The 27,013-nt window shown below is 58.9% G+C and overlaps 1 protein-coding gene across 1 annotated transcript in view; it reads left to right on the plus strand.

The window, feature by feature from the left end:
* EFCAB8 (EF-hand calcium binding domain 8) overlaps positions 1 to 27,013 on the plus strand; it is a 65,333-nt gene that overhangs the window by 5,860 nt on the left and 32,460 nt on the right. Inside the window, exons 3-14 of the mRNA XM_062202545.1 lie at positions 2,596 to 2,714; positions 3,807 to 3,910; positions 5,950 to 6,085; positions 9,621 to 9,726; positions 12,035 to 12,119; positions 12,515 to 12,639; positions 15,408 to 15,481; positions 18,379 to 18,509; positions 22,107 to 22,174; positions 22,462 to 22,613; positions 24,172 to 24,309; positions 25,710 to 25,820. Coding sequence (XP_062058529.1) covers positions 2,596 to 2,714; positions 3,807 to 3,910; positions 5,950 to 6,085; positions 9,621 to 9,726; positions 12,035 to 12,119; positions 12,515 to 12,639; positions 15,408 to 15,481; positions 18,379 to 18,509; positions 22,107 to 22,174; positions 22,462 to 22,613; positions 24,172 to 24,309; positions 25,710 to 25,820 — 1,349 coding nt within the window. The remainder of the gene's footprint in view (positions 1 to 2,595; positions 2,715 to 3,806; positions 3,911 to 5,949; positions 6,086 to 9,620; positions 9,727 to 12,034; positions 12,120 to 12,514; positions 12,640 to 15,407; positions 15,482 to 18,378; positions 18,510 to 22,106; positions 22,175 to 22,461; positions 22,614 to 24,171; positions 24,310 to 25,709; positions 25,821 to 27,013) is intronic.

A 27,013-nucleotide genomic window follows, 5' to 3' on the forward strand; every position in this document is an offset into this window, starting at 1 on the left:
GGCTGTTCCTGTTCCAGGCCAGCTCTCTGCTGTGGCCCGGGAAGGCAGTGGAGGATGGCCCAAGTCCTTGGGTCCCTGCACCCGCATGGGAGACCGGGAGGAAGCACCTGGCTCCTGGCTTTGGATCAGCACAGCTCTGGCCGTTGCGGCCATTTGGGGAGTGAACCAGTGGATGGAAGACCTTTCTCTCTGTCTCTCCCTCTCGCTGTCTGTAACTCTACCTCTCAAATAATAAACAAACATTAAAAAAAAACCCCTATTTCCTGCTACCTCCCAGGGTACACATTAGCAGGCAGTTGGAATTGGGACAGAGTTCAGACTCAACCCCAGGCACTCCATTCTGGCTGTGGGTGTCTCAAGCCGCGTGTGGGCCACGGTACCTGATACCCATTTTTTTTCTAGTTCTTTATAAAATATATGATACATTGATGTCAACTGCTGTGCTATAGAACACCAGTACTTCCCCTTATCTAAGCTTATTTTGTTACTTGTTGTCTTACCTCCCTCTAGTCCTCTGTACCCTCCCCTTCAAGTTGATGTTCTAGAAGGGAGTAGAATAGTGGTTCCGGGGAGGGTTTGAGAGCATGCTTGAAGGTATTTGACGCCATCTGTCTCCTGAGGGAGGCTTCCAGTGGTCATGGACTGTTACCTGATGTCCATCTTGTACGTGGAAGGATCATGAAGGGCCACTCAGAATGCATAAAGTGCCTGGATTCTAACTTCAGATAGGCAGGATGGGTCCTCCTTCAGCAAGGCATATCGTGTTTGGGCTTTCATCTGTTCCTTAACCTAGCAACAACCGCTAATCGTTGCTGCGGCCCGGAGTAGGGTGAAAAGCGTGAACTCGAGCAGGTTGCCGGGGTTATTAGCTTCTGGCTCCACCACTGCCCAGCTGCAGAGCGTGGGTGAGTGATCTCTCCTCTCAGCCAGTTTCCCCACACGCCCACCCTTGTCAAGTGGTCAGCATGCACAAGGGAAGAGTGCCTAGTGCCATCACACCCTGGTGCCCACAGGCATCCGTGGACACAGTCATGGAAGGAACAGGTGCGGGCTTGCCCTCTGAGTCTGCAGGCTGGATGGGAGATGAGACAAAGGTCCAACGCACTGTGTTGGGCAGTGAGGACTGAGGGCAGTGGGGTTGGCCCCAGGAAGGCTTCTCTCTGGAAGGAACGAGCTGAATTGTGGGAGAACATCCAGACCCCACAGAGGCCTTGCAGCAGGCCTGGGCTAGGTGCTGTGACACGTGGTGAGGGGCAGAGGATGAAGGGACAGTGGTGGGAGGCAAGGTTTGAGAGCAGCCAGGGAAATGCATGGTTTTGGGCCACAGTGAGGATTCTAACCTGTGGTGGAGTGTTAGAAGCACTTTCTAAAGGCTATAATGTAAATGTGCATATAAAATTTACATAGGGGTTATTGCCCAATGCTCAGATTCCCTTAACAGCCACAAAACCCAGCCCAGGGCGAGTGTTTGTCCTTGCCCTTTCCTCCTCTCCCCGCCCCTTCTTTCTCCCCAGCCAAGGTTTGTATTTTGATAACAGATGCACTTCACAGGTGGGCCTTTGGCTTTGTGGTTAAGATACCCACTTTCTGTATTGGAGCCTGGGTTTGATTACCAGCTGCTCTCCCTATTCAGCTTCCTGCTGGTGTGCATTCTGGGAGGCAGTAGGTGATGGTTCAGTGTTTGGGTCTCTGACATGTGAGACCTGGACTGAGTTCTTGGCTTCTGCCTGGCCCGACTTTGGCCATTGTGAGCGTTGTGGGAGTAAGCAGTGGATGGGAGCTGTTTCCCTGTCTCAGCCTCTCAAATAAATACATTATACTTAAAAAAGGTTGTATTTCAGGATGGGCATTGTTTAACTGCTGGTTGGGACACCTGCATCCCAGACCAGATTGCTGGTTCAAGTCCCAGCCACTCTGCTTCCAGTCCAACTTCCTGCTAACGCACCTGGGAAGCAGCAGCAGATGGGGAGTCCCGGGTGGAGTTTGGCCTAGCCCAGCCCTGGGTGTTTGGAGAGTGAACCACAGATGGAAGACCTCCCTGCCTCCCTCTCTCCCTCCCTCCTTCTCTCTCTTTCTCTGTCATTCTGCCTTTTAATCAACGAATGACTCCTTAAGAAATGATTTTTTTTTTTTTGGTCTACATACCACTCCTGTGTTTCACTTGTCCTCTGTGTTGAAGGTTTTCACTGCCACCCTGCCTAGGCGGTCTTGTTTGGAAATGGCATCTGATCTTTTAAATTATGTCCTCGTCCCCCCCGCCCCCCCAGACTAATTGCTGTGGAACCATGCAGTGGTAACTGTTCAGCCTCTGTTTTTTGGGCTGATTGCGCATCGAACAGGTAAGAGGTGAAAGCCGGCAGAAATGTCAGGAGTCAGGCCTAGACCAGGTGGAGAGGTGGATGCTGGCGACGTGCAGGCCGGGTCCGTGGGGCAGGGGAGTGATGGTGTCTGCGGGACGGGTGAGAGGGCAGCAGACTGACAGCGCCTGCGAAGCGACCCCTCTGCCTGCGCCCCTCAGCAGCCAGACACCTCGCGCACTGTGGGTCTGTGCTGGGCCGAGCGACTAAATGGCTGTTCCTCTTTCTCTCTCTGAAGTCATGGACTTGGAAGCTTTCATTAAGACCATGAAGAGGGTTCTGAGCAATGCGTCAGATGACATGCTGGAGGCACTGTTTCTGAAGGTGGACTCAGACTGTAATGGCTTTGTCACCTGGGTGAGCAGGGTGCCCCTGCTGCCTCAGGGCATGGAGAAACAGGTGGAGGGAGGGGCAGAGGTGGGGGCAGTCCCGTGGGGTGTTTGCTGGCTGGAAGGAACCCTAGGTGTCTCGGAGGGGTTCCTTCTGAGACTTCTGGGAACTGGGCTCCTTGCTGGTCCACACCCTCCTGGGGTGCTGGAGAGTGTGTGACAAGTGTCATCGGCCCCTGCGTGAGACCTTCTGAGCGCAATGGTGAGCAGCTAAGGTTTCCCCACCTGCCACAGGCTGTCCTGCATCCCAGCATCCCAGCTGCTTGTCTGGCTGTGGGCATTCAAGCTGACCATTCCACGGCCATCTCTGGTCACTCAGGAACAGGCAAACCAAAAATGCCAGGGCTTTCTAGCATGTTTAATAATGAAGTTTTTGTTGTTTCCTGATGGTAAATGTCCTACAGTGAGCACTCAGGCATTGAAGCCGCAGAACGTGCAGGAGGCCCTCTGGCATATTGATGTTGTCCTGACCCTGATAACAAGCGCTCCCATCAGGCGCTGCACTAGCACTTCACATGCCACTTCCGTGAACCTCACGGAGTCCTGTGGGGCAGGTGTGACAATTTCCCTCCTTAGCCAGGTTGAGAAACTGAGGCATAGGGAAGTTAGGACATTTGCCCGGGGTCACAGAGCCGTAGTTAGCAGAAGAGCCAGTATTCAGACCTAGGCCCTTTGCCTCAAGAGTCCACGTGTGCTCTGCCACTCAAGCCTCCTCCTTGGTTGAGATGTACGAAGGGAAATGGATAAGCCAGAAAGGCAGGTTTTATTGTGGTACAAAAACTTCGAAATCCATGGATAGTCTTTTCATAATACATTCCTGTGAACTTTTTGAAGTCAGAGTTTGTGCAGCACAGAGGGTGTTTTTGTCTAGTTACAGCGGCCCCCGCCAGGATCACATCGCCCAGATCCGAGTCCCAGCTCTGCTCCCTATCCCAGCCTCCTGCTGTGTGCACCCTGGCGGGGCTGGGTGGGGGTGCAGAACCAGGCTCGGCTTCCTAAAGCCTGATGTGAGGCTGTTTCGTCTGCACCCTCCCTCCCTTGCCCTTTCTTCCTGAGGCAGCAGAAGTATGTGGACTACATGATGGGCGAGTTCCGGGGCCAGGAGGAGATGAGGAAGAGCCAGTACCGCCTGCGCTTCCACCTCCCCATGACCGTCGTCCCTCTGTAAGGAGCCTCTGCCTGGGCCTGGGCGGGGGCAGTAGGGCGACTGCTGGCCCTTATGTTGAGACTCCTTCAAGCCACGGGCCACTCTCGGTGCTGACCCAGGGGCCTGCCCACAGCTGACACTCTGTGTCCTTCAGCTCCTTCAGGCTCGTGGCCCTGCAGTGTTTGGGAGGGCCGAGGTGGGTGATTTGTCCTCCTTTCACAGAGGACGCTGGGGCTCGGAGAGGTGGGGGGCTTGTCCCAGGTCAGAGGCTTGTCCCAGGTCAGAGGCAAGGGTGGTTGGGTTGCTGTGTTGGGCCCTTTGAGTCTGTCCTCCAGGACACTGCATTGTTTCACTTCTTCCTACGACCAGGGCCCTGTGGGCTGGCAGCCTCACCCACAGGGCTATAGATGGCTCGCGTGTGTACATCTGGGGTGACAGGAGTGAAACTCAGCGTGGCTGGCCCTGGGATGGCTCCTTCAGTCACTGATGGATTTTGGTGGCCCTGTCTCTCTTCCAACTCCTGCCTGACCCTGCCTGCTCCCCGCTTCTGTGGCTCTGCTACCTGCTGTGCACACTGGACCTTGGCCTTGAAGGGGAAGAAAATTGTCCTCTCCTCCTGCCCATGGTAGATTCATTGATGGGTCCCTGTCACCGAAGACAGACCCAGGAGAGGAAGACCATGAGAATTTATTTAATATTAGTGTATGTGTCCAGAGAGCCTTCGTAAGAAAATGAAGACCCCAAGAAGCAGTTCAAGTGCGTTTCAGGCTGGGTTTGAGGAGCAGGCCAAGACATAGGAGGATGTGATAGGACAAAGTGGCAGCAAAGCACTTTTTTTAAAAAAGATTTATTTATTCATTTGAAAGGCAAAATTAGAGAAAGATATCTTCTTCTTCTTCTTCTTCTTTTTTTTTTTTTTTTTTTTTGACAGGCAGAGTGGATAATGAGAGAGAGAGACAGAGAAAGGTCTTCCTTTTTGCCGTTGGTTCACCCTCCAATGGCCGCTGCGGCCGGCATATCGTGCTGATCTGAAGCAGGTGCTTCTCCTGGTCTCCCATGCGGGTTCAGGGCCCAAGGACTTGGGCCATCCTCCACTGCCTTCCTGGGCCATAGCAGAGAGCTGGCCTGGAAGAGGGGCAACCAGGACAGAATCTGGCGCCCCAACAGGGACTAGAACCTGGTGTGCCGGCGCCGCAAGGTGGAGGATTAGCCTGTTAAGCCACGGCGCCGGCCGAGAAAGATATCTTCTGTCCACTAGTTTACTCCCCAGATGGCCACAAAGGTCGGAGCTGGGCCCATCTGAATCCAGGAGCTGCTTCTGGGACTCCCGTGTGGGTGCAAGGGCCCAAGCACTTTGGTCCCACTGCTTTCCCAGGCACATTAGTAGGGAGACAGATTGGAAATAGAGTAGCCAGGACACAAACCTATGCCCATAGGGGATGCTGGTGATCGCAGGCAGCAGCTTTAGCTGCTACGCCACAATGCTGGCTCGTAGCTAAGCATCTCAAACGGGAACGTGGCCAGGCCTGTTTGCTCAGAATCCCCCGTGTCTGACGATCAGCAGCGCTTTCCCTCCTGTGTGTGGAGGGCCGCGTCTCTCACTGCGTGTCCTCCCTGTGTGTGCAGCTTCTTCAAGTTCCTTGAGTGTAACACACTCACCTGTCCAGGTGCTGTACTGGGAGAGGCATCTTGTCAGCTTCCTCCTCCTCCCGGGCCATGGCCCTGCCCACACCCAGAGTCTGCCTTCCTCCAAGTTTCTGAGAACCAGGAGCACTGCACCAGCTCACAGCAGCCCCCATGGCCAGGGCTCTGGAGCTGACCTGCCCATGGCCACTGGCTGCCTTCCTGGAGCCCACCATGGGTTCGGGGGCCAGTTGCCTGGGGCCTGCGTCTCCTGTGGCCAGCTACAGATTTGTGTGGGCCCATGCGCATGGAAGTAAGGGATGCTCCTGTCCTTGCTCCCTTCTCCTCTGTGGGCTCTCGGTCCTGATGCAGGGGACGCCTGCAGCCTGAGCTGGTCCTGCTTGCAGTCTCCCCTGACCTCCCCCCACCGCAGGAATCATGGATGTGAGATTGTGAAAGTGGTGTTTTTGAAGCTGCGGTTCAAGAAGATCGGGTGCTTCCTGAGCATCAGTAAGGACGGGCTCCTGCAGTTCTGGTCGGAGAGCTTCTCGCTGATCAGCTCCTTTAGGGTGAGTGGGGCCCTGTGGGGTGGTCGGGAGCCTCTGGCTTTGTGTGCCAGCCCGCTGGACCTGCATTCGCGGGACCTGGGTTCAAGGTGTGCCTTCCCCGGGAGCCTCACATTGCCCTCACTAAGCAGGATGCTGCCTGGATGTCCCTTCCACCTGGCTGTCCAGCAGACACCGCAATGCCTGTTTGTCCTTGAGCTCTCACTGCCCACGAGGCTCACTTCTCTGTGTCGCCACAGCGGTGCTGGGCACCATCACCCAGAAAGCACCAGAGCTGGAAGTCAACCTCCTCTCCTTTCTTTGTCACACACACTGTCCCCAAGTTCTTCTGATTAAACCCTTCGCCTGGACCAGGCAGGAAATCATGGCAGGCTCGAGTGCAGGCTCCAGAGCCTGGCTGCCCCAGCCACCCACTCTGTTGCCCTCCCTGCCTGTTTTCCTTGCTGTAAACAGGGATAGTAAGAGAACCTCTTGCAGAGCTGCGGGGGGGTTTGACTGCTGCAGTACATGTGTAGTGCTTGGGCCGGGGCAAGGCACACCGCACGCACCCTGCAAACAGCTGGGGGCCCCCGGCAAGGAGTGAGTCAGTGATCACACTCAGGAGGCTGCTGTGTGCGTGGTGTGGCGAGGCCGAGTCCTCCAGTGGGTGGGGAAAGCCCTGCTTCCCGTGGGTGCTGCCGCCGCAGGAGCGGCTGTGGGAGCCAGCGATGGCGAGCGTTCCGCGCCATGGAGCTAAGGTCTGCAGGGGCCCCGAGACCCTCACTGAGGGCCTTCACACCGACCTCCCTGAACACAGGTTTCTGGTCCCCTCCGTCCTCCTTTTCTCTCCGTGCGTCTTAGAGGGCAGGTGCACTGTGGTCTGAGCTCTGGGTGTGTCTGCCACGTGGGCGCCTGCGTGGCACAGGAGGGCAGAGGAGGACAGAAGGCTCCCTGGGCAGGCCCAGCAGACCTGGGGGCTCTTCCTGGAGAGGCTGCTCTGGCAGGTGGACTCTGTCCCTGAACACAGCGTGGGGCCCAGGCTTCACTCACTAGCCGTGCCACCTTGACCAAGGTAGAGACGCCCAAGGCTCTCGGAGTGTCCTCTGAGGGATGGCAGATGCGAGTTAGCAGGCTCTGCCGCTGTGGGTTAGCCTGCAGCCCAGCGAGTTTCTGGCCTGTGTTCCTTACCGCCAGAGCCTGTGGGGGAGCACAGGCGCAGGCCTTGCTGCTCCCTGGGTCCTGACGCACAGGCCGTCCGTCCCTGCCCCATCAGTTCCTTTTGGGTGTCTGTGCGGAGGAATCCCTTGAAACAAGCCCGTCTCCTCGTCTTCACCAGGTCGTTCCCCTTCTTGCTCTTTTGTGCAAAACATGCATTTCACGCAGAGTCCTTCGGTGGCCCCACCTAAGCCACCTCCCACCGAGCTCTAACCCAGAGCCTGTCCCTCTGGCCTCCTCTCCTCCCCAGATATGGGGGAGGAGGGACGGCTTTGCTTGTGCCTCCCCACTGGGGTGCCAGCCCCAGTCTTGTGTACGTGGGGGTCAATGAGGCAGCACCAGACAGTGGAAGGGCCCTGGCACTGAGCGCCCGCCGAGTGCCCGGTGCCATTCATTCTGTGAACCTGGCAGAATGAATCCTTGCTAACAGGGCCACTTTGACCAGGCAACACCTGCAGAGGGTAAACAGGAGTCAGGTGTGGAGAGGGTCAGGCGGTGGAAGGTTGATCTCCCTTCCCCGAGACCCTGACTTCTCTCCCTGGAGACAACTGCTATGGGCTGGGTGTGGGTGTGGGTGTGGGTGTGGGTGGGTGGGTGGTGAGGGTCCGCATGAGCTGTGCTTTCAGGCTGGTCTGGGGTGGTGTGTGTGTGTGTGTGTGGGGGAGTGAGGGTCCACGTACACGCGTACGTGTGTGTGTATGGTGAGGGCCTGTGTGTGTGTGTGTGTGTGTGTGGTGAGGGTCCGCATGAGTTGTGCTTTCAGGCTGGTCTGGGGTGGTGTGTGTGTGTGTGTGGGGGGAGTGAGGGTCCACGCGTGCGTGCACGCGTACATGTGTGTGTATGGTGAGGGCCTGTGTGTGTGTGTGTGTGTGGGTGGTGAGGGTCCACATGAGCTGTGCTTTCAGGCTGGTCTGGGGTGGTGTGTGTGTGTGTGTGGGGGGAGTGAGGGTCCACGCGTGCGTGCACGCGTACACGTGTGTGTATGGTGAGGGCCTGTGTGTGTGTGTGTGTGGGTGGTGAGGGTCCACATGAGCTGTGCTTTCAGGCTGGTCTGGGGTGGTGTGTGTGTGTGTGTGGGGGGGAGTGAGGGTCCACGCGTGCGTGCACGCGTACACGTGTGTGTATGGTGAGGGCCTGTGTGTGTGTGTGTGTGTGTGTGGTGAGGGTCCGCATGAGTTGTGCTTTCAGGCTGGTCTGGGGTGGTGTGTGTGTGTGTGGGGGGGGAGTGAGGGTCCACGCGTGCGTGCACGCGTACACGTGTGTGTATGGTGAGGGCCTGTGTGTGTGTGTGTGTGGGTGGTGAGGGTCCACATGAGCTGTGCTTTCAGGCTGGTCTGGGGTGGTGTGTGTGTGTGTGTGGGGGGAGTGAGGGTCCACGCGTGCGTGCACGCGTACACGTGTGTGTATGGTGAGGGCCTGTGTGTGTGTGTGTGTGTGTGTGGGTGGTGAGGGTCCGCATGAGCTGTGCTTTCAGGCTGGTCTGGGGTGGTGTGTGTGTGTGTGGGGGGAGTGAGGGTCCATGTGCACGCGTACGTGTGTGTGTATGGTGAGGGCCTGTGTGTGTGTGTGTGTGTGTGTGTGGGTGGTGAGGGTCCGCCTGAGCTGTGCTTTCAGGCTGGTTTCTGGTCGCTGTCATGGCCATGCTCAGCTCGTGCCCTTCCTGGCACGCACTTGCTGGTGAGTGCACACAGGCGTGTCTTGGAAACGCATCCCCGATTGAAAGTGCTGCGCCCGAGACTTGGGTAGATCTCGTGCAGTTGTGAGGCGGGGTGTGAATGTTGGCTGTTCTTTTTTTTTCTTTCTTTCTTTCTTTTTTTTTTTTTTTGACAGGCAGAGTGGACAGTGAGAGAGACAGAGAGAAAGGTCTTCCTTTGCGGTTGGTTCACCCCCCAATGGCTGCTGCGGCCGGTGCACTGCAGCTGATGCACCACGCTGATCCGAAGCCAGGAGCCAGGTGCTTCTCCTGGTCTCCCATGTGGGTGCAGGGCCAAGCACTTGGGCCATCCTCCACTGCACTCCCGGGCCACAGCAGAGAGCTGGACTGGAAGAGGGGCAACCGGGACAGAATCCGGCGCCCTGACAGGGACTAGAACCCGGGGTGCCTGCGCCGCAGGCAGAGGATTAGCCTAGTGAGCCGCAGCACCGGCCAGCGTTGGCTGTTTTTTAAGCTGATTTTTTGCACCTGTAGAAACAGACTCAGTTAAACATTAGGCTTTTAGTAGTTAGTGGTCGCTCTGGGCGGCATGCTTTGTGTGGCAGGAGGGGGTTTCAGGGACCCAGGGCTCCTGGTGTGCCTCCTCAGGCAAGCGTCCCCAGCCTGTCTCCTCTGCTCCTCCTTGGCCAGCTTGACCAGATACAGCCGTCCCGCAGCCAGAAGATGTGGGTCACCGACATGGTGTGTCTGCACAACATGAACCTCCTGGCGGTGGCGTCGACGGAGCTGAAGATCGGTGAGTGCCTGCTCTCAGCCGTCCTTGGGGGCTGCCGTCGGCCGGCCCTTGGGGTGTTGCCAGTGGAGAGAGCCTGCTGGGCACTGGGTGCGAGGGGCTGGGCTGAGTCACTTGGCAGCCCAAGCCTCACTTTGTAGGCAGGAGCGCTGGGTGACTGCTGGAATGACTAGCATCCGAGTCTGTATGCTGGAAGCCATAGGCAGTGCACATCCAGCCCCGATTCTGCCTCTGATCTCTTGCCACTCCCGGTCCTGGCCACCTCCATCTCTCCATGGAATGGCACGGAAACTTCCTGCTGCTACTCACACTTCCCCTCAGGCCCACCGTGGCAGCCAGGGTGGCACTTAAAATGCCCGTTTGCAGAAAGCCTGCTCTTCCAATGGATAGGTGCTTATGTGCTCCGTGAGACCCTGGACGGGCCGAGCCCTGCTGCCCTGGCAGTCCCCTCTGCCTGCCCCACTTAGTCAGAGTCAGGTTCTTCTCTTCCAAAAGAGTGAGCTTGACCTTCCCTCTAAGGTCCCCGCTGCGCCCTGTCACGCAGTTGTTAGCACAGTTGTGCTTTGCGGTCTGTCTCGTCCTCTGGACTGGAAGCTCCACAGGGTCGGAGACTCTTGCTCAGCCCTTTGTCTCAGTGGCTGCGTGAACGAAGCGTCCTGCGCGGCAGCCTTGTCAGGTGGCCAGGGAGAGGAAACTGATGTGCGAAACTGCAGCCAACGGCACAAGCCCCTCAGGACGGGGAGCAGTTCTTCTGGAACAAACGGGCCTTTGGAGTCAGGAGGGCTGCGTTCAGACCCTTGTCCCACTGCTCTGTAGATGGATACCTCAGTTTACCCAGAGGTAAAATGGGGCTAATAACCCATGTCCTCAGGGTGAATGTGGCTTAGTGGCTAGGTGTGTGGCGCTCCTGGCACAGTGAGATCTTCCACCTGCTGGTTCACTCCCCAAGTGCCTGCAGTAGCTGGGGCTGGGCCAGACTGAAGCCGGGAGCTCTGAACTCCCATCTGGGTTTTCCACGTGGGTGGCAGGAACTCAAGTACTGAGCTGCCCTCTGCGGACTCCTAGGACGCCTATTAGCCGGAAGCTCTATCAGAAGCAGAGGAGAGACTGTCACAGGCCCCATGATGTGGGCCTACGGGATGTGGGCATCCCAAGTGGTGGCTTAACCCACTGGGCCACCGTGCCAGCCCCAGGAGCCCGTGCGGGAGATGATCAGGTGTGATCACAGCCATCCTGACTGAGCAGCTGCCGTCTGCCCGGAGACACCTGGGCAAGGCCAGAGGCAGGGCTGCCGTGGCCCAGCGTGACCCGCAGCCTCCGTGGCCCCAGCCCGAGCAGAGGTGGCCGAGAGTCTGCCACTCTGCTGCTTGTTAGCCAGGGGCTGCGCCTGCGGCTGGGCCTCCTGGAAGGAGGCAGACCTTGGAGGGGCTGAGCGCTGAGGCACTGGCTGGAAGGGCTACATGAAGGCTGCTGAACACAGTGGAAAGAGTGTTGGCAAAAGATGCGTGGCAGGGGCTGGCGCAGGACAGGACGAGGGAAGGCAGCGAGCCTGCGGGAGCTGACCCTTACTGCCCTCCCCAGTGCGCCTGGGCATCATCTGATTACGAGTCTCCCGTGGTGGGGCTGGAGGGGCCAGGCTGAGCCCTGGCTGCTGAGGGGGCCGCTGGGCCCTGATGTGGGTCTTTGCTTCCGACTGCTCGCGCACCTGCTGGGAAGCACTGAGAGAGAGTGAGCGGATGGGCAGAGCTTCCGGTGACGGCAGTGCCCAGGGCCCGGCACGTGCTCTCTTGTTTGCTGGTCATACCCAGTCACTTTGTGACTCTGTAGGGCTCGAGGCCCTGCGGGTACCACGGGGGCCCGCCCAGACACATCCCCTCCCCTCGCTGAGCCTGCAAATGTGCAAACAAACCAAGAACCATTCGAGGTTGAGATAAATGCCGTGAAGGACACCAGCAAGGAGCCGGGAGGGGGGTGACAGCAGGGCCCCAGCCCAGGTGGGAAGCCTTTCCAAGGAGGCGACCTCTGAGCTGGGTCTTTCTTCCTGATGGAGGGGATGGCAGGTGGGGAGGCCGTGCGGGGCAAGCTGGGCACCAGCGGGGTGGGAGGGGCGGGGATGGGCATGGAGGACGAGGCCCCAGGCGCCGGTGCACGGGCCCTTGCAGGCTGTGCCGGGCACTCGGGACGTTCTCGCAGCTGTGGTGGGAAGCGTTGGCAGTTTGGCAGGGTCCTGCCTCGGCTGCACAGGCGGAGGCCACAGGAGAGCTGTGGGGCAGGGCCGGGCCCACTTGTCCATCTCGCTGTCTCTCCCCAGAATTCTTTGATATCAGTAACCGTCGGTGTGTCCGGGCCTTCACCTTGGTTGATGTGGACAGCTGCGTGCTGGCCATGGACTACTGGTGAGGCCCCCCCGGAAGGAGGTCTGGAAGGGCCCTGTGTCCTCTAGCCCCTCACCCTGTGCTCTGGGGCCCCCTTTCACGGTCACTCACACCACAGGGTTGTCACTCCTCTTGTCCCTCCCCAGGCTGGTCCCGCTCTGGCTGCAGACGCTGGAGTGTCAGCCTGTAAGGCGGGCTGGCTTGACACCCAGCAGCTGCAAGGCTTAATTTTGGTTGAAAAAAATATCAACTGAATTCTGGCTCTGAGATGGTGTGAATCCTCCTGCTGGGCCCCTCCTCCCCTCGGCAGGTGTTGGGGGCAGGGCTGGAAGCCTCGTCCTGTTGGACCTGCCCTCGTGCCCAAGGCGGAGGGCCGGGGAGGTGGTGGAGGCTCACTTCCTACACGTCTTCCCCAGGTCTGACTATCACAGAGGCGTGTTCTGCTATGGGGACACCAAAGGCAGCGTCATCATCTTCACTTCCGACAACATGACCCACGGGCTGTTCAACCCCCACATCCTCCCCAAGGCCTCCAAATGGGGTAACTAAGAGGCTCAGGGTAATTGGCGGGGCCCAAGAGCCATAGAAGCCGGCGCCCAGATGGCCTGGCCCCATCGCCACTGCTGGAGCCTGGCTGAGCGGCTGTGGGAGGAGGGGGTGATAGGGGCAGCAGGACACCAGAAGGGGGCGGCTTCTGGAGGATGGGAGGTTGTGCAAGCAACCAGGGCCATGGGCCTCTGCTCCCCTCACTCCGCCCCCCGGGAGAATGAGGGGAGAGCCTGTGACCCGGGAAATCCTCTCCTCCTGAGCTGCCTCGGGGTCGGGAGGCTGCCCAGGGCCAGGCTCCGTGGAGCCAGGGCAGCCTGGCGTGAGCAGAGCCAGCCGCACTGAGGATCTGGTGCTGAGCGAGTTGGGAGCATCCCCTGCGGGAGCCCTCCTCTTCCATGGGGGGGGGGGTGCCACAGCCCTGGGCGAGAGAGGCGTAGAAGACGGAGACCACATGTGGCCCAGGCCCACAGCTGTGCTCCTCGGCTGAGATCTGACGCCTGCTTGCTAGGCCGCCTCACAGGTTGGGATTACATTAAGAAGGGAGCTGTTGGAGCTGCTCTCCTGAGGGGTGCTGGGTCCCCAGAGACCGCAGGACTGGGGGCTGTCTGGGGGACTCATCTGAAAGCCAACATTGAGCTGTGGCTGCCCAGGCTGTGCCTCCAGGTCACTCCCTGTCCATCCAGAGAGGCCCAGGGACACTGGCCTCCCTTTCCATCCAGGATGCAGAGCTGCCCCTTGGGCTTCCACCAGGGGATCCTAAGCCTTGGGGACACTGCTGCCAGGCTTGTTGGGGCAGCATATGCCACTGGCAGGGCACAGATGGGTCCTGTACTGGACACAGCAGTACCCAGGACCTGCTGGACCCTTGCCACCCAGCTCCCGGGCCTGCCCTGGTCACTCTGTCGTCCTGGGAGTTGGCATAGGAGATGTGATGGTCTTTGAGCTGAGTGGTAGATGGGAACTCAGGGGTGGGGCAAGTGAAGCTGGAGTGGTGGATGTGAGTCCTTCCATTCCCCTGCTGGCCAGAGGCTGGGGTGCCCATGGCGACGAGGGCCCCGTGTGTTGACTTGGGAGGAGATGAACACCCAGGTATGCACCCAGCTCTGTGTGACCTGGAGGCAGTTGCATAACCTCTCTGTGCCTTGGTTCCTGTATTCCAATGGGGACGACCAGGCTTATGGAGGGCTCTGCTATAAGATTTGTGGAACGGGAGAGCGTGGAGGTGGGCAGACAGCACGTGCCAGTGGCCATGGCCTGCAGTTGGCAGGTAAACAAGTGGGAGCACCATGGCCTCTCCCAGACTCCCTCTCCCTCTGTGCCCATGTGCAGCCTGGGGCAGCGTCCTCCCCCTTGGGGCTGAGTTTGCAAGCTGCCTCCTGCCACACGAGGCCAGCGACCTGCAGCAGGAAGATGCTTGGCTGAAGCCCCATAGCCCACCTCCTTTTTTTTTCTCTCATGTTCCCTGGGCATTTGGGCATTTCTCTTGGACTGTCTGGCCTGCCCCTCCCCGCCCCCCGTCTCTCTGTCTCTCTCTCTCTCTCTCTCTCTCTCAAGATTTATTTATTTTGAAAGGCAGGGTTAGAGAGAGATCCTCCATCCTCTGGCTCACTCCCCAGGTGGCCATAATGGCCATCTTTGGGCCAGGCTGAAGGCAGGAGCTTCTTTTGGGTCTCCTGCATGGTTGGCAGGGGTCCAAGCACTTGGCCATCTTCTGCTTTTCCCAGGCCATTAGCAGGGAGCTGGATCAGAAGAGGAGCAGCCGGGACTCAACCTGGCATCCCTATGGGATGCTGGTGTCGCAGGCAGCAGCTTAACCCGCTGTGCCACAGCAGCACCCCTGTCGGGCATTTCTGACCCACCTCCTTGAACTGCTGTGAAGGCGGCTCGCTGGGTCCCTGATGCCTTTGGCTCCTTCCACCTGTGAGGGCTTGCTTTCCCTGCAGGGTCATCAGCTGTTGGCTTTGGGTGCTTTTGGTGGCCAGGGCTGTGCTGAGTGCAGTGCTGGCTCACCACAGTCACCACAGGCAGCCTTCTGCACAGGGACAGCATGTCGTTTTCTCTTTTTTAATCTTTCTATCTTTAAAAAAAATCCATTTATTTGAGAGGCAGGGAGAGAGCGAGCATGCACCCCAGATTTGCTGGCTCACTCCCCAGATGCCTGCGGTGGCCCCTGGATTGGAGCTAGGAGCTGGCAGTTCAGTCTGGGTCTCCCACTTGGCGGCAGTGACCCGATGACTTGAGCCATCACCTGCTGCCTCCCAGGGGCTGCATTGGCAGGAAGCGGGAATCAGGAGCCAGAGCTGGGAATCAAGCCCAGGCACTCGGATGTGGGATGTGGGCGTCTTAACTGCTAGGCCAAACGCCCGCCCGGAGCACATGGTATCGAGGCACGATGCCAACTCCCGAATGACTCCTTTTCAGCACGAACAGAGCCTAGAATTGCGCTTCATTTTCCACCCCAGCAGAGTTGAGCTCCCTGGTGGAGAATCAGTGTTTTAGGCTGCAGCAGCTGGGGAGCGGGTGAGACCCTGAAATCTTGTTGCCCTTCTGCTGTGAGCTGCAGGGGCACGGGGTGGCCGTGAGAGTCTGCCTAGGTGCTGGGTGAAGGCAGCTCCTGAATTGCCAGGACGCACATGCGTGGGGGTGGTGAGGCCTCAGGAGAAGCTCAGGGGTTGCCAGGCGACTCAGGATTCCTCTGGGATCTTGCTCGCCTCCTGGGGGTGGGGAGCCAGTGACGTGGACATTGGGTTTTCCTGTTAGATCACTGGACCAGCATTTCCACCCAGAAGCTCTTAAATGAAAAGTCCAGCTTGCATAGAAGTTACCGACTGAGGGTGAGTTGAATCCACACGCATGCAGCACTCAAAAATAAATGCAAAAAGTGAATTTACCCACCTGGGCCTTGGTTCCCGGGAGTGGTGTCAAGGCCGCTGTTGGATCTCGTCTGTTCCACCAGCTGAATGCCACGTGCGGCCACGTCTCTCACTACGCCTGTTGCCGAGCTGGAAGTGCCACCTTCCTCCTGGGTGGCTGTGGAGGCTTCCGGCTGGTTCCACTTCCTTTCTCTGTGCCGTTCTCTCTCCTTTCAAAGCCAGAGGAGTTGCGAGTTAGGAAATAGAGTCTTGGGGCCGGCGTTGTGGTGCAGAGGGTCACACTGCCACCTGTGATGCCCGCATCCCATGTGGGCACTGACCTGAGTCATGTGGCTCCACTGAAGTTCAGCTCCTTGCCAGTGCCTCTGAGAGGGTGGCAGAAGGCGGCCCAGTGCTTGGGCCCCTGCCCCCTCCCGGGAGACCCAGGTGGAATTCCAGGCTCCTGGCTTCAGGCTGGGCCAACCCTGGCTGTTGTGGCGATTTGGGGAGTGAACTAGTGGTTGGAAGATATTTCTCTTTGTCTCTGACTCCAAACAAGTCTTGTCACTCTAGTAGCTTCTCATTGCATTTGGAGCAGAAGTTAATTTTTACCAAGACCATCAGGATGCGAGGTGAGCTGGCTCCTGGCTTGTTCTAGGTCTTGTTTTTTCCTATTAACTCTGCTGCAGAGACACACGCCTTTGCTTTCCCCTGAACACTGAGTCTTTCCCTGCCTCAGGGCCTTGGCGCATGCTGTTCTGCAGGCCGCAGAGCTCTTCCCAGGCACCTGTAGGCCGCTCTGCTGCTCACAGGTGCTCCTGCAGCCCTGCAGCCCTGCTCACCGCCCTGCTCTGCGTTGTCCTCCGCTTTTTTTTTTTTTTAAAAGATTTATTTATTTATTTATGTGAAAGGCTTTACAGAGAGGCAGAGGCAGAGAGAGAGACACAGACAGACAGACAGACAGACAGAGGTCTTCTATCCACTGGTTCACTCCCTAAATGGCCATAACAGCTGGAGCGGGCCAATTCAAAGCCAAGAGCCTCCTGTGGATCTCCCACGTGAGTGCAGGGGTCCAAGGACTTGGGCCATCTTCTTCTGCTTTCCCAGGCCACAGCATAGAGCTGGATCAGAAGTGGAGCAGCCGGGACTCGAACCAGCGCCCATATGGGATGCCAGCATTGCAGGTGGTGGCTTTACCCGCTACGCTGTAGCGCCAGCCCCTGTGCTCCGTTCTTGCTTTGCCTCCCTCGTGGTACTGGCAGCTCCTTGAGGACAGGGACTTAGTGTGTTCTCATTATGTTTCCAGTACCTAGAACAGCACCCAGGCCCTGGTGGGCTCTCAATGCATTTGTTGAGTGAATGAAGAGTGAGAGAATGAGACCCTAAGGACAAGCGTCAGTTGGGAGGCCGGCCCAGAGCCCTTTAGCTCCTGTGACATACTCCTCCTTCTGCTTCATTTATTTATTTTTCAAGGCGGGGGGGGGGGGTAGAGAATCTCCTATCCTCTGGCTCACTCCCCAAATGGCTGCAACAGCTGGGGCTAGACCAGGCTGAAGCTAGGAACCAGGAACTTCATCTGGGTCTCCCATGTAGGTGACAGGGACCCTGACACTTGGGCCATCTTCTGCTGCTTTTCCAGGCACATTAGCAGAGAGCTGGATCAGAAATGGAGCAGACACAGCTTAAACTGGCACTCAGGTGGCAAGATGGCATTCCAGTTTCACAGGCAGCAGCCTGACACACAGGGCCACCACTCCGGCCCCCAATGTCACCTCCCTTCTTTTCTGTCTGTGGGAATCCATCCTGGGCTTGGTTTTGCCTCCGAGTTGCTGAGTATCCTGTTTGGGGGCGTGGCTTTGATGCTGACATGGCAGGTGCACAGTGCAACAGCAACACAGAACCTTGCCCAGTACCTGGCGTGGAGAAGGCTTTACATGGTGGATGAGGATCCCAACTCTACCTGCCCCATTTGTCCTCTCTTGTCCCGGAGAGGGAAAGCTCTGCATTGGGAGGCCAAGCTTGGGCCCAGGGCTGAGAGCAGGAGCTGGGGGAGGCAGAGCCCCACTGGCCACCCCAGCCCTGGGCTGTGTCATCCTTCCATGGGCTGCGCTGCAGCAGATGCCAAGGGCGGCCTGGCCCAGAGGCACGGCTCACCTGCGCTGGGCACGGCTCACCTGCGCTGGGGCACGGCTCACCTGCGCTGGGGCACGGCTCACCTGTGCTGCGCACGGCTCACCTGCACTGGGCATGGCTCACCTGCGCTGGGCACGGCTCACCTGCGCTGGGGCACGGCTCACCTGCGCTGGGGCACGGCTCACCTGCACTGGGCACGGCTCACCTGTGCTGGGGCATGGCTCACCTGCGCTGGGCACGGCTTACCTGTGCTGGGGCACGGCTCACCTGCGCTGGGGCACGGCTCACCTGCACTGGGCACGGCTCACTTGCGCTGGGGCACGGCTCACCTGCACTGGGGCACGGTTCACCTGCACTGGGCACGGCTCACCTGCGGTGGGGCACGGCTCACCTGCACTGGGCACGGCTCACCTGCGCTGGGAGCTGTCTGGGGGGCGGGGGTTAGGTCTTGTGGACTGTGGCCCAGGCACATGCAGACCCGTCCTTTCTTCTCTCTTGGGAGAATGGTGTCAGTAGCAGCCCAACCTTGCCTACCCTCTAGCTTATAAGACAGAGCTCCACAGTAGTAAACTGTGTGCCTTGTCGCTGTCTAGGATGCAGGCTGGGGCCATGGCTACGACATTTTGCCCGGCCTTGGGTCCCCAGAAGAAGGGTGGTGTTCTCCCTGCCCCTGGGTGCATTCTGCAGGCTGAGCCTGGAGCCCTGTCTCTCTGTGGGTCTGCCACCACTGCCACTTGCTTCCCCAGGCCATTCATCACAACTGGTGCCAACAGGTCAAGTTCATTCCCGAGCTGAATGTAGTGGTCTCCTGTTCAGCCATCGATAGGTCTTCTCTGGTGCTGTCCATATTGCCAGCCAAAGCCTCGGAGAAGCCCAGGTACGGGCTGGTGGGTGGAGGGAGGTGGCTGGTGAGTTACTGTGGGTGGGTCTGGCCTGTGCTCATCCCTGCCGAGAGGACCCCTGGAAGGTCAGTGTCCCCCCCGGCGGCCAGTGCAGTGTCTTGTGGTTTGTGTGAGGTCCTGGGAGGCAGTGAGTGGGTGGTGCTTAGAGCACAGGTCTGGACCTTGTTGTTTTCATTTTAAAGATTTATTTACTTGAAAAGCAGAGAGAGAGAGAGAGAGCGCCTCTGTGTGCTGCTTCACTCCTCAAATAGTAGCCTGGGCTGGGCCATGCCAAAACCAGGAATGTGGCACACAGGTGGCAGGGGACAAGCACTTGGGCCATCTTCTGCCTTCCCAGGTACATTAGCAGGACACTGGATGAGAAGCGGCTCAGCTGGGACTCAAACAAGTGCTCTGATATGGGCTGTTGGTATCACAGCAGCTTAGCCTGCTGCACCCGACACTGGCCCCTGGGGCTGGGTTTTAAGATCATTCCAGCATTGCCCCCAGCAGCACGGATGTCACAGGCCTCTTGGACCTCCCCTTTTGTATGCAAAACTCAGCAGTCAAGAAATGTTGCTGAATGAAGCAATAGATATGAGTCCGTTCTCTTCCATGAGCCTCAGTCTTCCCATCAGTGAAATGGGTGACGACAGCAGTTCATACTCCTCAAGATGACTCAAGGGAGCACCCTACGTGATGCGTGTAGGTTCTGTGTGGCATCAGCTCTTTGTGGATGTTCCATTCGGCTGCCTTTGTTCTAGAGTCTGCTCCCCAGAGGGAGTTTTCCCCTCTTTTCTTAAAAAAAAAAAAAAAAATCCGCCATTAGTCATGCAAGTGTGTGTTAAGTGCATTGTCTGTATAGAATGAAGACATCATGAATAGGGTTGGCCTACTGTGGGCTCTTCCTCCCACCCAGTCCCCATTGTCTCTCTCACCCTGTTACCGGAAGCCCCCTCCCCTTATCTGAGTGCAGCAGGGGCCTCCTGGGGTCTCTCCGCTGGGTGCCTGTTGCCTCCAGTTTTCCTCCTGGCCTAAGTCTCTCCCAAGCCTGGGGGCCCACGGCGCAGCTTCTCCCGTGCAGGCTGAGTGCCGAGCTGCACATCCCAGCACGTCTTCTTGGGAGTGCAGCAGATTGGAGGCGCTGCTGGGGAGCAGCTGGGTGAGGCACGGGGGACCGAGGGCCCTGGGGTCCTGTCGGCGTCCCTCTTGGGCCTGGTCACTCAGCCCTGGGCTGCCAGGCTGCGGAGGGCAGGGCGGGGCAGGGCGGGGGAGGCACACACACTCCTGAGCCGGGCTGTGCTCAGCCCGGACGGCCCAGAGGGACTGTGGGCGTGATGGTTGTAGCCTTGCCTTCTGCGTGGACTTTGCTTGGGCCTGGTTTGCCGAGGTCGCGTCTGGGTGGTAGTGGTGTGACCTCAGATCTGTGGCGTGGGTTTCACTCTGTTGCTTGTCTCATTGGTTCCCAGCGCTGGAGGGTGTGGGGGATCACCTCGCCGTGCTCTGAGGGCCCCTGTGGTTGGCTCTGCCGCCTTCCTCATCCTGCCCCTGCCGCCTTCCCCCTGCAGCTCTTGCCCCAGGGCCTTTGCTGCTCTCTACCTGCTATGCTCTGTTTTTTTTTTTTTTTTTAATCTATTATGAAAACTTCAAGTACACAAAAATTATAAAATAACATATTTCTTCAACACCACTTGGGTACTTGGTGGTGTTAGAGTGCCCCACCCAAGCCGCTGTTTCCAGTGTCTTCTAGCGTATTCTCGCGGGATTTGGAAGGGATGTGAGTATGGTTTCAGGGTGGTTTTTGCAGGAATGGTGGAGTCTGACTTGCGTGTCACAGTAGACTGTGCCTGCAGGCAGCGACGATGGGACAGCAGCAAGGAAACCATCACTGTAACCCGGGTGGTGTGATGGCAGCTTGGAGCTGGCCAGTGGAGTGGAGATGGAGAGGCTGTGTTTTCATACCACACCCACACCCTTTCCTTCCTATCTGTATGCAGTACAGCACACTGGCCAGCAGGTGGCACCATCCACCGCTTGCTGGGCTCCTGCTCTGGTAGATGCTGTTCTCAGGTGGCCATTGCCACCCACACTCGGCCTCTGGAGTTGCCGTCAGACTCCCAGGCAGGGTGGACCTGAGGGTCTGTTACCCTGCAGCTGGCCTCACCTGAGTTCTCCCAGTGGTTGGAGCCCGGATGAATGGAGCTGTGGAGCAGAGCTGGGGGTGGCTCCAGCCAATGAGGGTGGGTGGACTGACCTGCCACGCCTCCCCCGCTTCCTCTCCTCTCACCTCTCCCCAGGACTGCTGGCAGTGGCCTGCCTGGCACCCTCGCTCTGTGCCCCTCTGGCCGCCTCCCCTGCACAGCCCTGCTGCAGCGTTGATCCGGCTGGAGCCGTGTGGAGCCTTCAGGGCCAGGGCTGCGTCCTCCCCTGCCGCCCTCCTCGCCCTCCCTCCACCAGGTTCTTCCCATGGGGGCTACTTTCTGCCCCTTCGGGTCTCTGCTTCCCTGCCCCCTGCTCAGGGAGGCTGTCGGAGCTGGGCTCCAGGCCCCTCCTGTCGAAGCCTGTCTGTGTCCCCCGCGGGACTTGCGCCATCCATAAGGGACCCTCTCCCGGTCTCTGCCCTCGCTTGCTCCTCTGGTTTCCAGACTCTGGGGGAAGGCGCCATGTCTGTACCACAAGGACCCTGCCGGGGTCAGCCCGAAGTAATGCCACCCACGTTCTGTGACTGTTCTTCCAGAATGTTTCTCTGCGCACAGGTGTGGCGAGGGGTGTGTCTGCTCTGACAGTACCCAGCCTTCGACTCTTGATGCTTTTAGTCCTCAAGGGATTCTTGGGGCTTAGAATGGAGAGAAGCTGGGGGAGAGTGAGACTGGAGATGGGAACCTAGCGGGAGGCTGCCGTGGACGTGAAGGGGCCTGGGCCAGCAGAGCCCACAGCTGTGCTGGGAGGTTGGCAGAGGTGGACTCGGGGCCCCTCTGGGTAGTGGGAGCCATGTACAGGGCGACCTGGGTGCTGTTGGAGGATGCTCTGCGTTAGAGGATGGGGCCTGATTCCAGGTGGCCACGAACTGAGCTGTAGAGGGGAGAGGCGCAGGAGCCGCGGGCAGGCTGCTGTGGTGCGGAAGACAGCTGCGTAGAGCTGCAGGCCCTGCCCGTCTGGACTGCCTGCTTCGGTCGCTCTGGCCATTTCTTGTAGTGTCCGTGTCCCAGTTCAGGGCTGATGGTCCTCCTCATGGGCACCCAGATGACCCACAGGGTGGCGCTGGGCACAGACAGCAATGGCAAGGACACGGCACTCGCTGGCCCTGGGGGCCTCCCTTTGGCTCGATTGGTGTCATGGTGGGAAGACACCTGTCCCGGGACGGTTGAAGTGGAAATCGGGTGAACTTGCCCTTGGCATGAAGCCCGGTGCTTTACAAACTGGGGAGTAAGGTGTGCTGCCGCTGGGGGCTGGCTTCCCCTGGAAGGTGGGTGTCCCTGCAGGCTGAGCCCTGGGCGCCCCTCCTCGGTGGAGAGCCAGTGACTTTCCTGCCAGCAGCCCCTCCCCGCCGAGGCACTGCTCCGGCCTTGCAGCCCTGCCCTTCGGTGTCGTAGGTTGTCGGTGCTGAATCTAAGGAAGGGAATTCTTTGCTTTGATTACTGCCCAGACAAGAACTTCCTGGGTAAGTCATCTTCCCGCCCCCCGGGCTGCTGGCCCAGCATGGCCGGGCTCCGGGGCCGCCAGCAGCATCTGGCCACCCTGTCATGCTCCCGCTCCGGCTCACGGGCACCAGGGGAGGAGTGATGACACAGCCTCCGCACCGGTAGAGGGGCCGGGGGAGGGTCAGGCAGGTGGGCCACAGGGTTGCCCCCACTCCCTCCCCGCCAGCCTGGCTGGGGACCATGGCCTAGCCCTGGAAGAGTCTCCAGTGTAGGCTCCAGGTGTCTGATCCCCAGTTGTCAACCCCAGTGACAGGTGGCTATGACCCCAACATCCGCCTGTGGAACCCCTTTGTCTCACAAAAGCCTGTGTGGCTGATGAAGGGACACCAGACCTCTGTGACGCACATCATGGTGAGCAGCAAGAACAGCAACATCCTCATCAGCATCTCCAAGGACAAGGTGCCACCCTCAGGGAGCGCCCCACCGCCCTGCCCGAGGGATACTTAGGGACCCCTGCTGTGGGAGGCTGCGGCCCGGAGGGACGGGTGCCCTCCTGCGACCATCTCATAGGCCTGGTGGGAGTGCCCAGGGTTCACTACGGAGGCCTGAGCCTGGATTTTTTTTTTAAAAGGTTTACTGTTTATTTCTTTGAAAGATGGAGCATGGGGAAGAGGGGAAGAGAGAGAGAGAGTGGCAGGGACCTTCCATCTGCTGGTTCACACCCCAGATGGCCACAATGGCCAGAGCTAGGCCAGGCCAAAGCCAGGAGCCTGAAACTCCATCTGGGTCTCCCACATGGGTGGCAGGGGCCCACGTACTTGGAGCATTCTCTGCTGCATTCCCAGGCACATTAGCAGAGAGCTGGATTGGAAGCGGAGCAGCCAGGACTCGAACCAGCACTCCAATATGGGATACTGTATCAAAAGCAGCAGCATCACCTGCCAGCACCCCGATCCCCCCGGAGCAGGCTGCCAGAGCCGGGCCCTGCAGTCCAGTCCAGCTTCTTGCTCTGTGGCCTTGGGCAAGTCCCTTTCCCTTTCTGAGCCTCAGTCTCCTCACCTGTAGTGTGGGTTGTCGAGTGCTTTAGAGGAGAATGGGTGATACACGAGCGCAGCGCCTGGCCCTGGGGTGTGTGGTACGCACAGCTTCCCGCACACTCTGCCCTCTGCCACTCAGCTGCCCTGCGTGCTGGGGCCTGGCTGGGTCTTCTCAGATGCCTGGGCTCCCCTACTTGGGGCCCCATCACCTTGCTTCCATGCACCTGTTGGTTCCGGATTCTGCCCGGTGCCTCCTGGCCAGTGTGGGGATGCAGGCCAACAGCTCCAGGTGCCCTCCTGCAGCAGACAAGTTGGTGGTCTCTGGAACTCAGTAGATGGAGAATTGTCAGGGGCTTTGGGGGCCCCTTGAGCTGCCCTGCCCCGCACATCTTTGCCTATGCTGTGGTCCTTGGAGCTGCTGTCTATGCCTCTGATGTAGGATCTGAGGCTGGGCACTGGGAAACAGGGCCAGGTTTGCTGCAGTCCTCAGGAGGCAGCCTGGGTCTGTTTGAGCCTGAGTCTGCACCCTTCCCGGCTTGTTGGGGCTGCCTCTGGGCAGTGCAGGTCTTGGAGCAGCTTCTGGGGCCTCTCCAGGGAAGTTCCTGAGGCCTCGGGATGTGAAGGGGCTGCTCCGGACCGCTGCTCTCCGACCATCCCAGGCTGGCTTTCCCTGGGCGAGATTGGAGTCTTGGCACAGGAGGGGCAGGGCCCACGCTGCCTTGCTGTGCCTTCACCCTTGGCTGCGAAGTCAGCTACTCCGGCAGGCAGAGGCCCTGACGCTCTGCCCTCACTCGCCGAGGGCCTGGGCCACCTGAGCCTCTCTGGCCCGCTGTGACGGCGGCAGGCACTGCCGCAGGGGGTGTGTGTTGCAAGTTCCGGGACATGTGTCCCTGGCCCTGCTCATGGGGGCACTGCACGGCCTCGGGCCAGCCGCACCCCCAGGACCCACCTGGGCCTCTTTGTCTGGTTCCTGTCCCCAGAATGTTCGTGTGTGGGACATGCAGGACTACATTTGCCTCCAGTCCTTCTGCGGGAAGCTGTTTGCCCTGGGGAACTGCCCCATCACCAGCGCCTACTTCCACAGCGAGGCCGGGGCCCTCGTCTGCAGTACCTTCTCGGTGAGTGAAGCTCTGGCAGGGAGCAGGCGGGTGGAGGCATGGTGACCAGGCCCCAGGGGAGGTGGCATGCCGTCCCTCCCGACTGCACTCTGGCCTGGCGTCTCGCCCTGCCTGTCCTGCCTGCTCTGCCCCCTCTGCTCTCAGCTGTCTCCCCACCTGGCTTTCCTTCGGCCTCTCCCTCCGGCAGCCCACCTGGGCAGCCTCTCTGAAGGAGGCCCACACGCACACCATCTCTAGGACAGGACAGAGTGGATAAGCCCGAGGGCTGCCTGGTGAGGTGCTGGTGCTGGCACCTGCGCCAGGCTGCAGGGTGACCCACAGCCAGGGGACAGGAGGTTCTGTGTGGAGAGGCAAAGCCGCGTCATCTGAGGTTGAGCTCTATAGGCTGTGTACTTCCGTTGGCCAGGCCACCTGCAGGGATGTACCCGTCCTCCTGTGCACTTGGCTGTCTCCCCAGACTGCAGGTTTCTGGGAAGGAGGCTTGTGGCTTCCTGCGTCTCCTGTTGAGCACCTGACTGGCTACCAGTGTTTGTTGAATGACACATAGACTTTTTTTTTTTTTTTTTGGCCAGGCAGAGTTAGAGAGAGAGAGAGACAGAGAGAGTGTTATAGACAGAGAGAGACAGAGAGAAAGGTCTTCCTTCCATTGGTTCACTCCCCTAATGGCCACTATAACCGGTACTGCGCTGATCCAAAGCCAGGAGCCTGGTACTTCCTCCTGGTCTCCCATGCGGGTGCAGGGACTCAAGCACTTGGGCCATCCTCTGCTGCCCTCCCGGGCCACAGCAGAGAGCTGGACTGGAAGAGGAGCAACTGGGACTAGTACCTGGTGCCCCAACTGGGACTAGAACCCGGGGTGCTGGCACCGCAGGCAGAGGATTAGCCAAGTGAGTCAAGGCGCCGGCCCAAAACAGAACTTTGAAGTTCATTATCACCTCCCTGCTCTTTGTCAGGCGCTGAGACTATATAAAGAAGACCCTGCCCCATCTCTCGAGAGGTTTATAGGATACAAGAAAGAGAATTTCAGAAGAAAGTGCTGGGTGATGAGAGATTTGTACCCCAAGCATTTCACGGAGCACAAAAAATCCTTAGCCTGGCCTAGGGCAGGCGTAGTCAGGGAAGGCTTCCTGGAGGGAACACCTGATTGAGGGTTCTCAGAAGTTACAGGATGAGAGGGACCTTGCACTTGGCCTTTGGGGTTCTAGGGACGCGAGGGTTTGGGAGCCCAGTGCTGCATAGAGCAGGGGAGAGAGAGCTTGCTGGCTCAGCCTCCATGGGCTGAGGTGTGTGTGGGTCTTCATTTATTGCAAGTTTCTCCTTGGAGCCCGTCACTGGGGGGCCTCAGTCACTGAACCAGAGCCCTTCAGACTGGACGCGTCTGCCTCTCTGCCCACCTCCAGATTGGGATCCTCAAAGGGTACTCGGAGGCCCAGGGGCCTGTGAAAGCAGGGAAGATCACAACTCACGGCGCGCCCCTGTGTGCTGTCCTCTACAGCAAGATCTTTAAGCAGGTGGGTGGCTCTCAGGCCGGCAAGAGTGGCGGGGCGGGGACCGGCCTCGGGCCTGGCTCTGCAGCTATGCAGCAGCGGGCTCCTGTGACACGGCTGGGAGCCCGGTGGTGCGGGCCTGCACACAGCGGGAGGTCAGGCCCTGGTCGCTGGGGCACCCAACGTCCCTGGGCAGTTCCGCAGTTGCACACAGGCAGGCAGCTCGCTCGATCTCTCTCTCTCTGTCTCTCTCTTTTATCTTTTTAAAGATTTATTTATTTGAGAGGCAGATTTATAGACAGAAGAAGAGCCAGAGAGAAAGGTCTTCTATTCGCTGATTCACTCCCCAATGGCCACAATGGCTGGGGATACGATCTGAAGCCAGGAGCCAGGAGCTGCTTCTGGGTCTCCCATGCGGGTTCTGGGGCCCAAGGACTTGGGCCATCTTACTGCTTTCCCAGGCCATAGCAGAGAGCTATATCAAAAGAGGAGCAGCTGAGACCCGAACCAGCACCCATATGGGATGCCAGCACTGCAGGCAGAAGCTTAACCTACTATGCCACAGTGCCGTCCCCAGGCAACCCTCCTAACGTGGGGTGCAATGCTAGCTGTGGGGTCTCCCCGAGATTCCCCAGGGGCCGCTGTTCTGGAGCCCTGCTTTCCAGGGGAGCCATTGCTTGGCCTCGTTCCCTGTGGGAAGGGCGGGAGCACCTGGGCCTGAGCAGAGTCTCCCGTGTTGGGCAGAGCAGCTGCGCACGTGGAATTGTTTGTGCAGTGGGAGCAGGGGGCGCTGCCAGGGCCCGCCCCCTCCTCGGGAGGCCTGTGGTCAGGCCGTGGGCCGGACAGGCTGCCCCGGGCAGGAGCTCACGGCCGGCCTGCTTTCCCCTCCCGGCTGCTGGCTCCACCGCCTCACTGCCTTCCTGCAGCTTGGCGTCATTTTGTTGTCTGGTTTTTCCTTTGAGGTTTCCCCAGCTCTCCTCAGTGTTTTCAGTAGGGAGCATCGGTCTGGAACAGCCCTCTGCCCCTGTGCATTATAGTTTCCCTGCTCGGGCGGCACTTGGTTTACTTCTGGCTTGTGTTTGTTTTTGTGTTGTCGTCATTAAGGAGTCTTCTGAATTAGGAATCATTTCCTCTGGAAGGATTCTGCGAAGTGCCGTCTCTGAGTTAACAGGGACTCTGCCAGACCGATTCTTGCTAAAAGCAGAGCCAGCTTGCGC

Source organism: Lepus europaeus, chromosome 10 (assembly GCF_033115175.1).
Source record: "Lepus europaeus isolate LE1 chromosome 10, mLepTim1.pri, whole genome shotgun sequence".
NCBI lineage: Eukaryota > Metazoa > Chordata > Mammalia > Lagomorpha > Leporidae > Lepus > Lepus europaeus.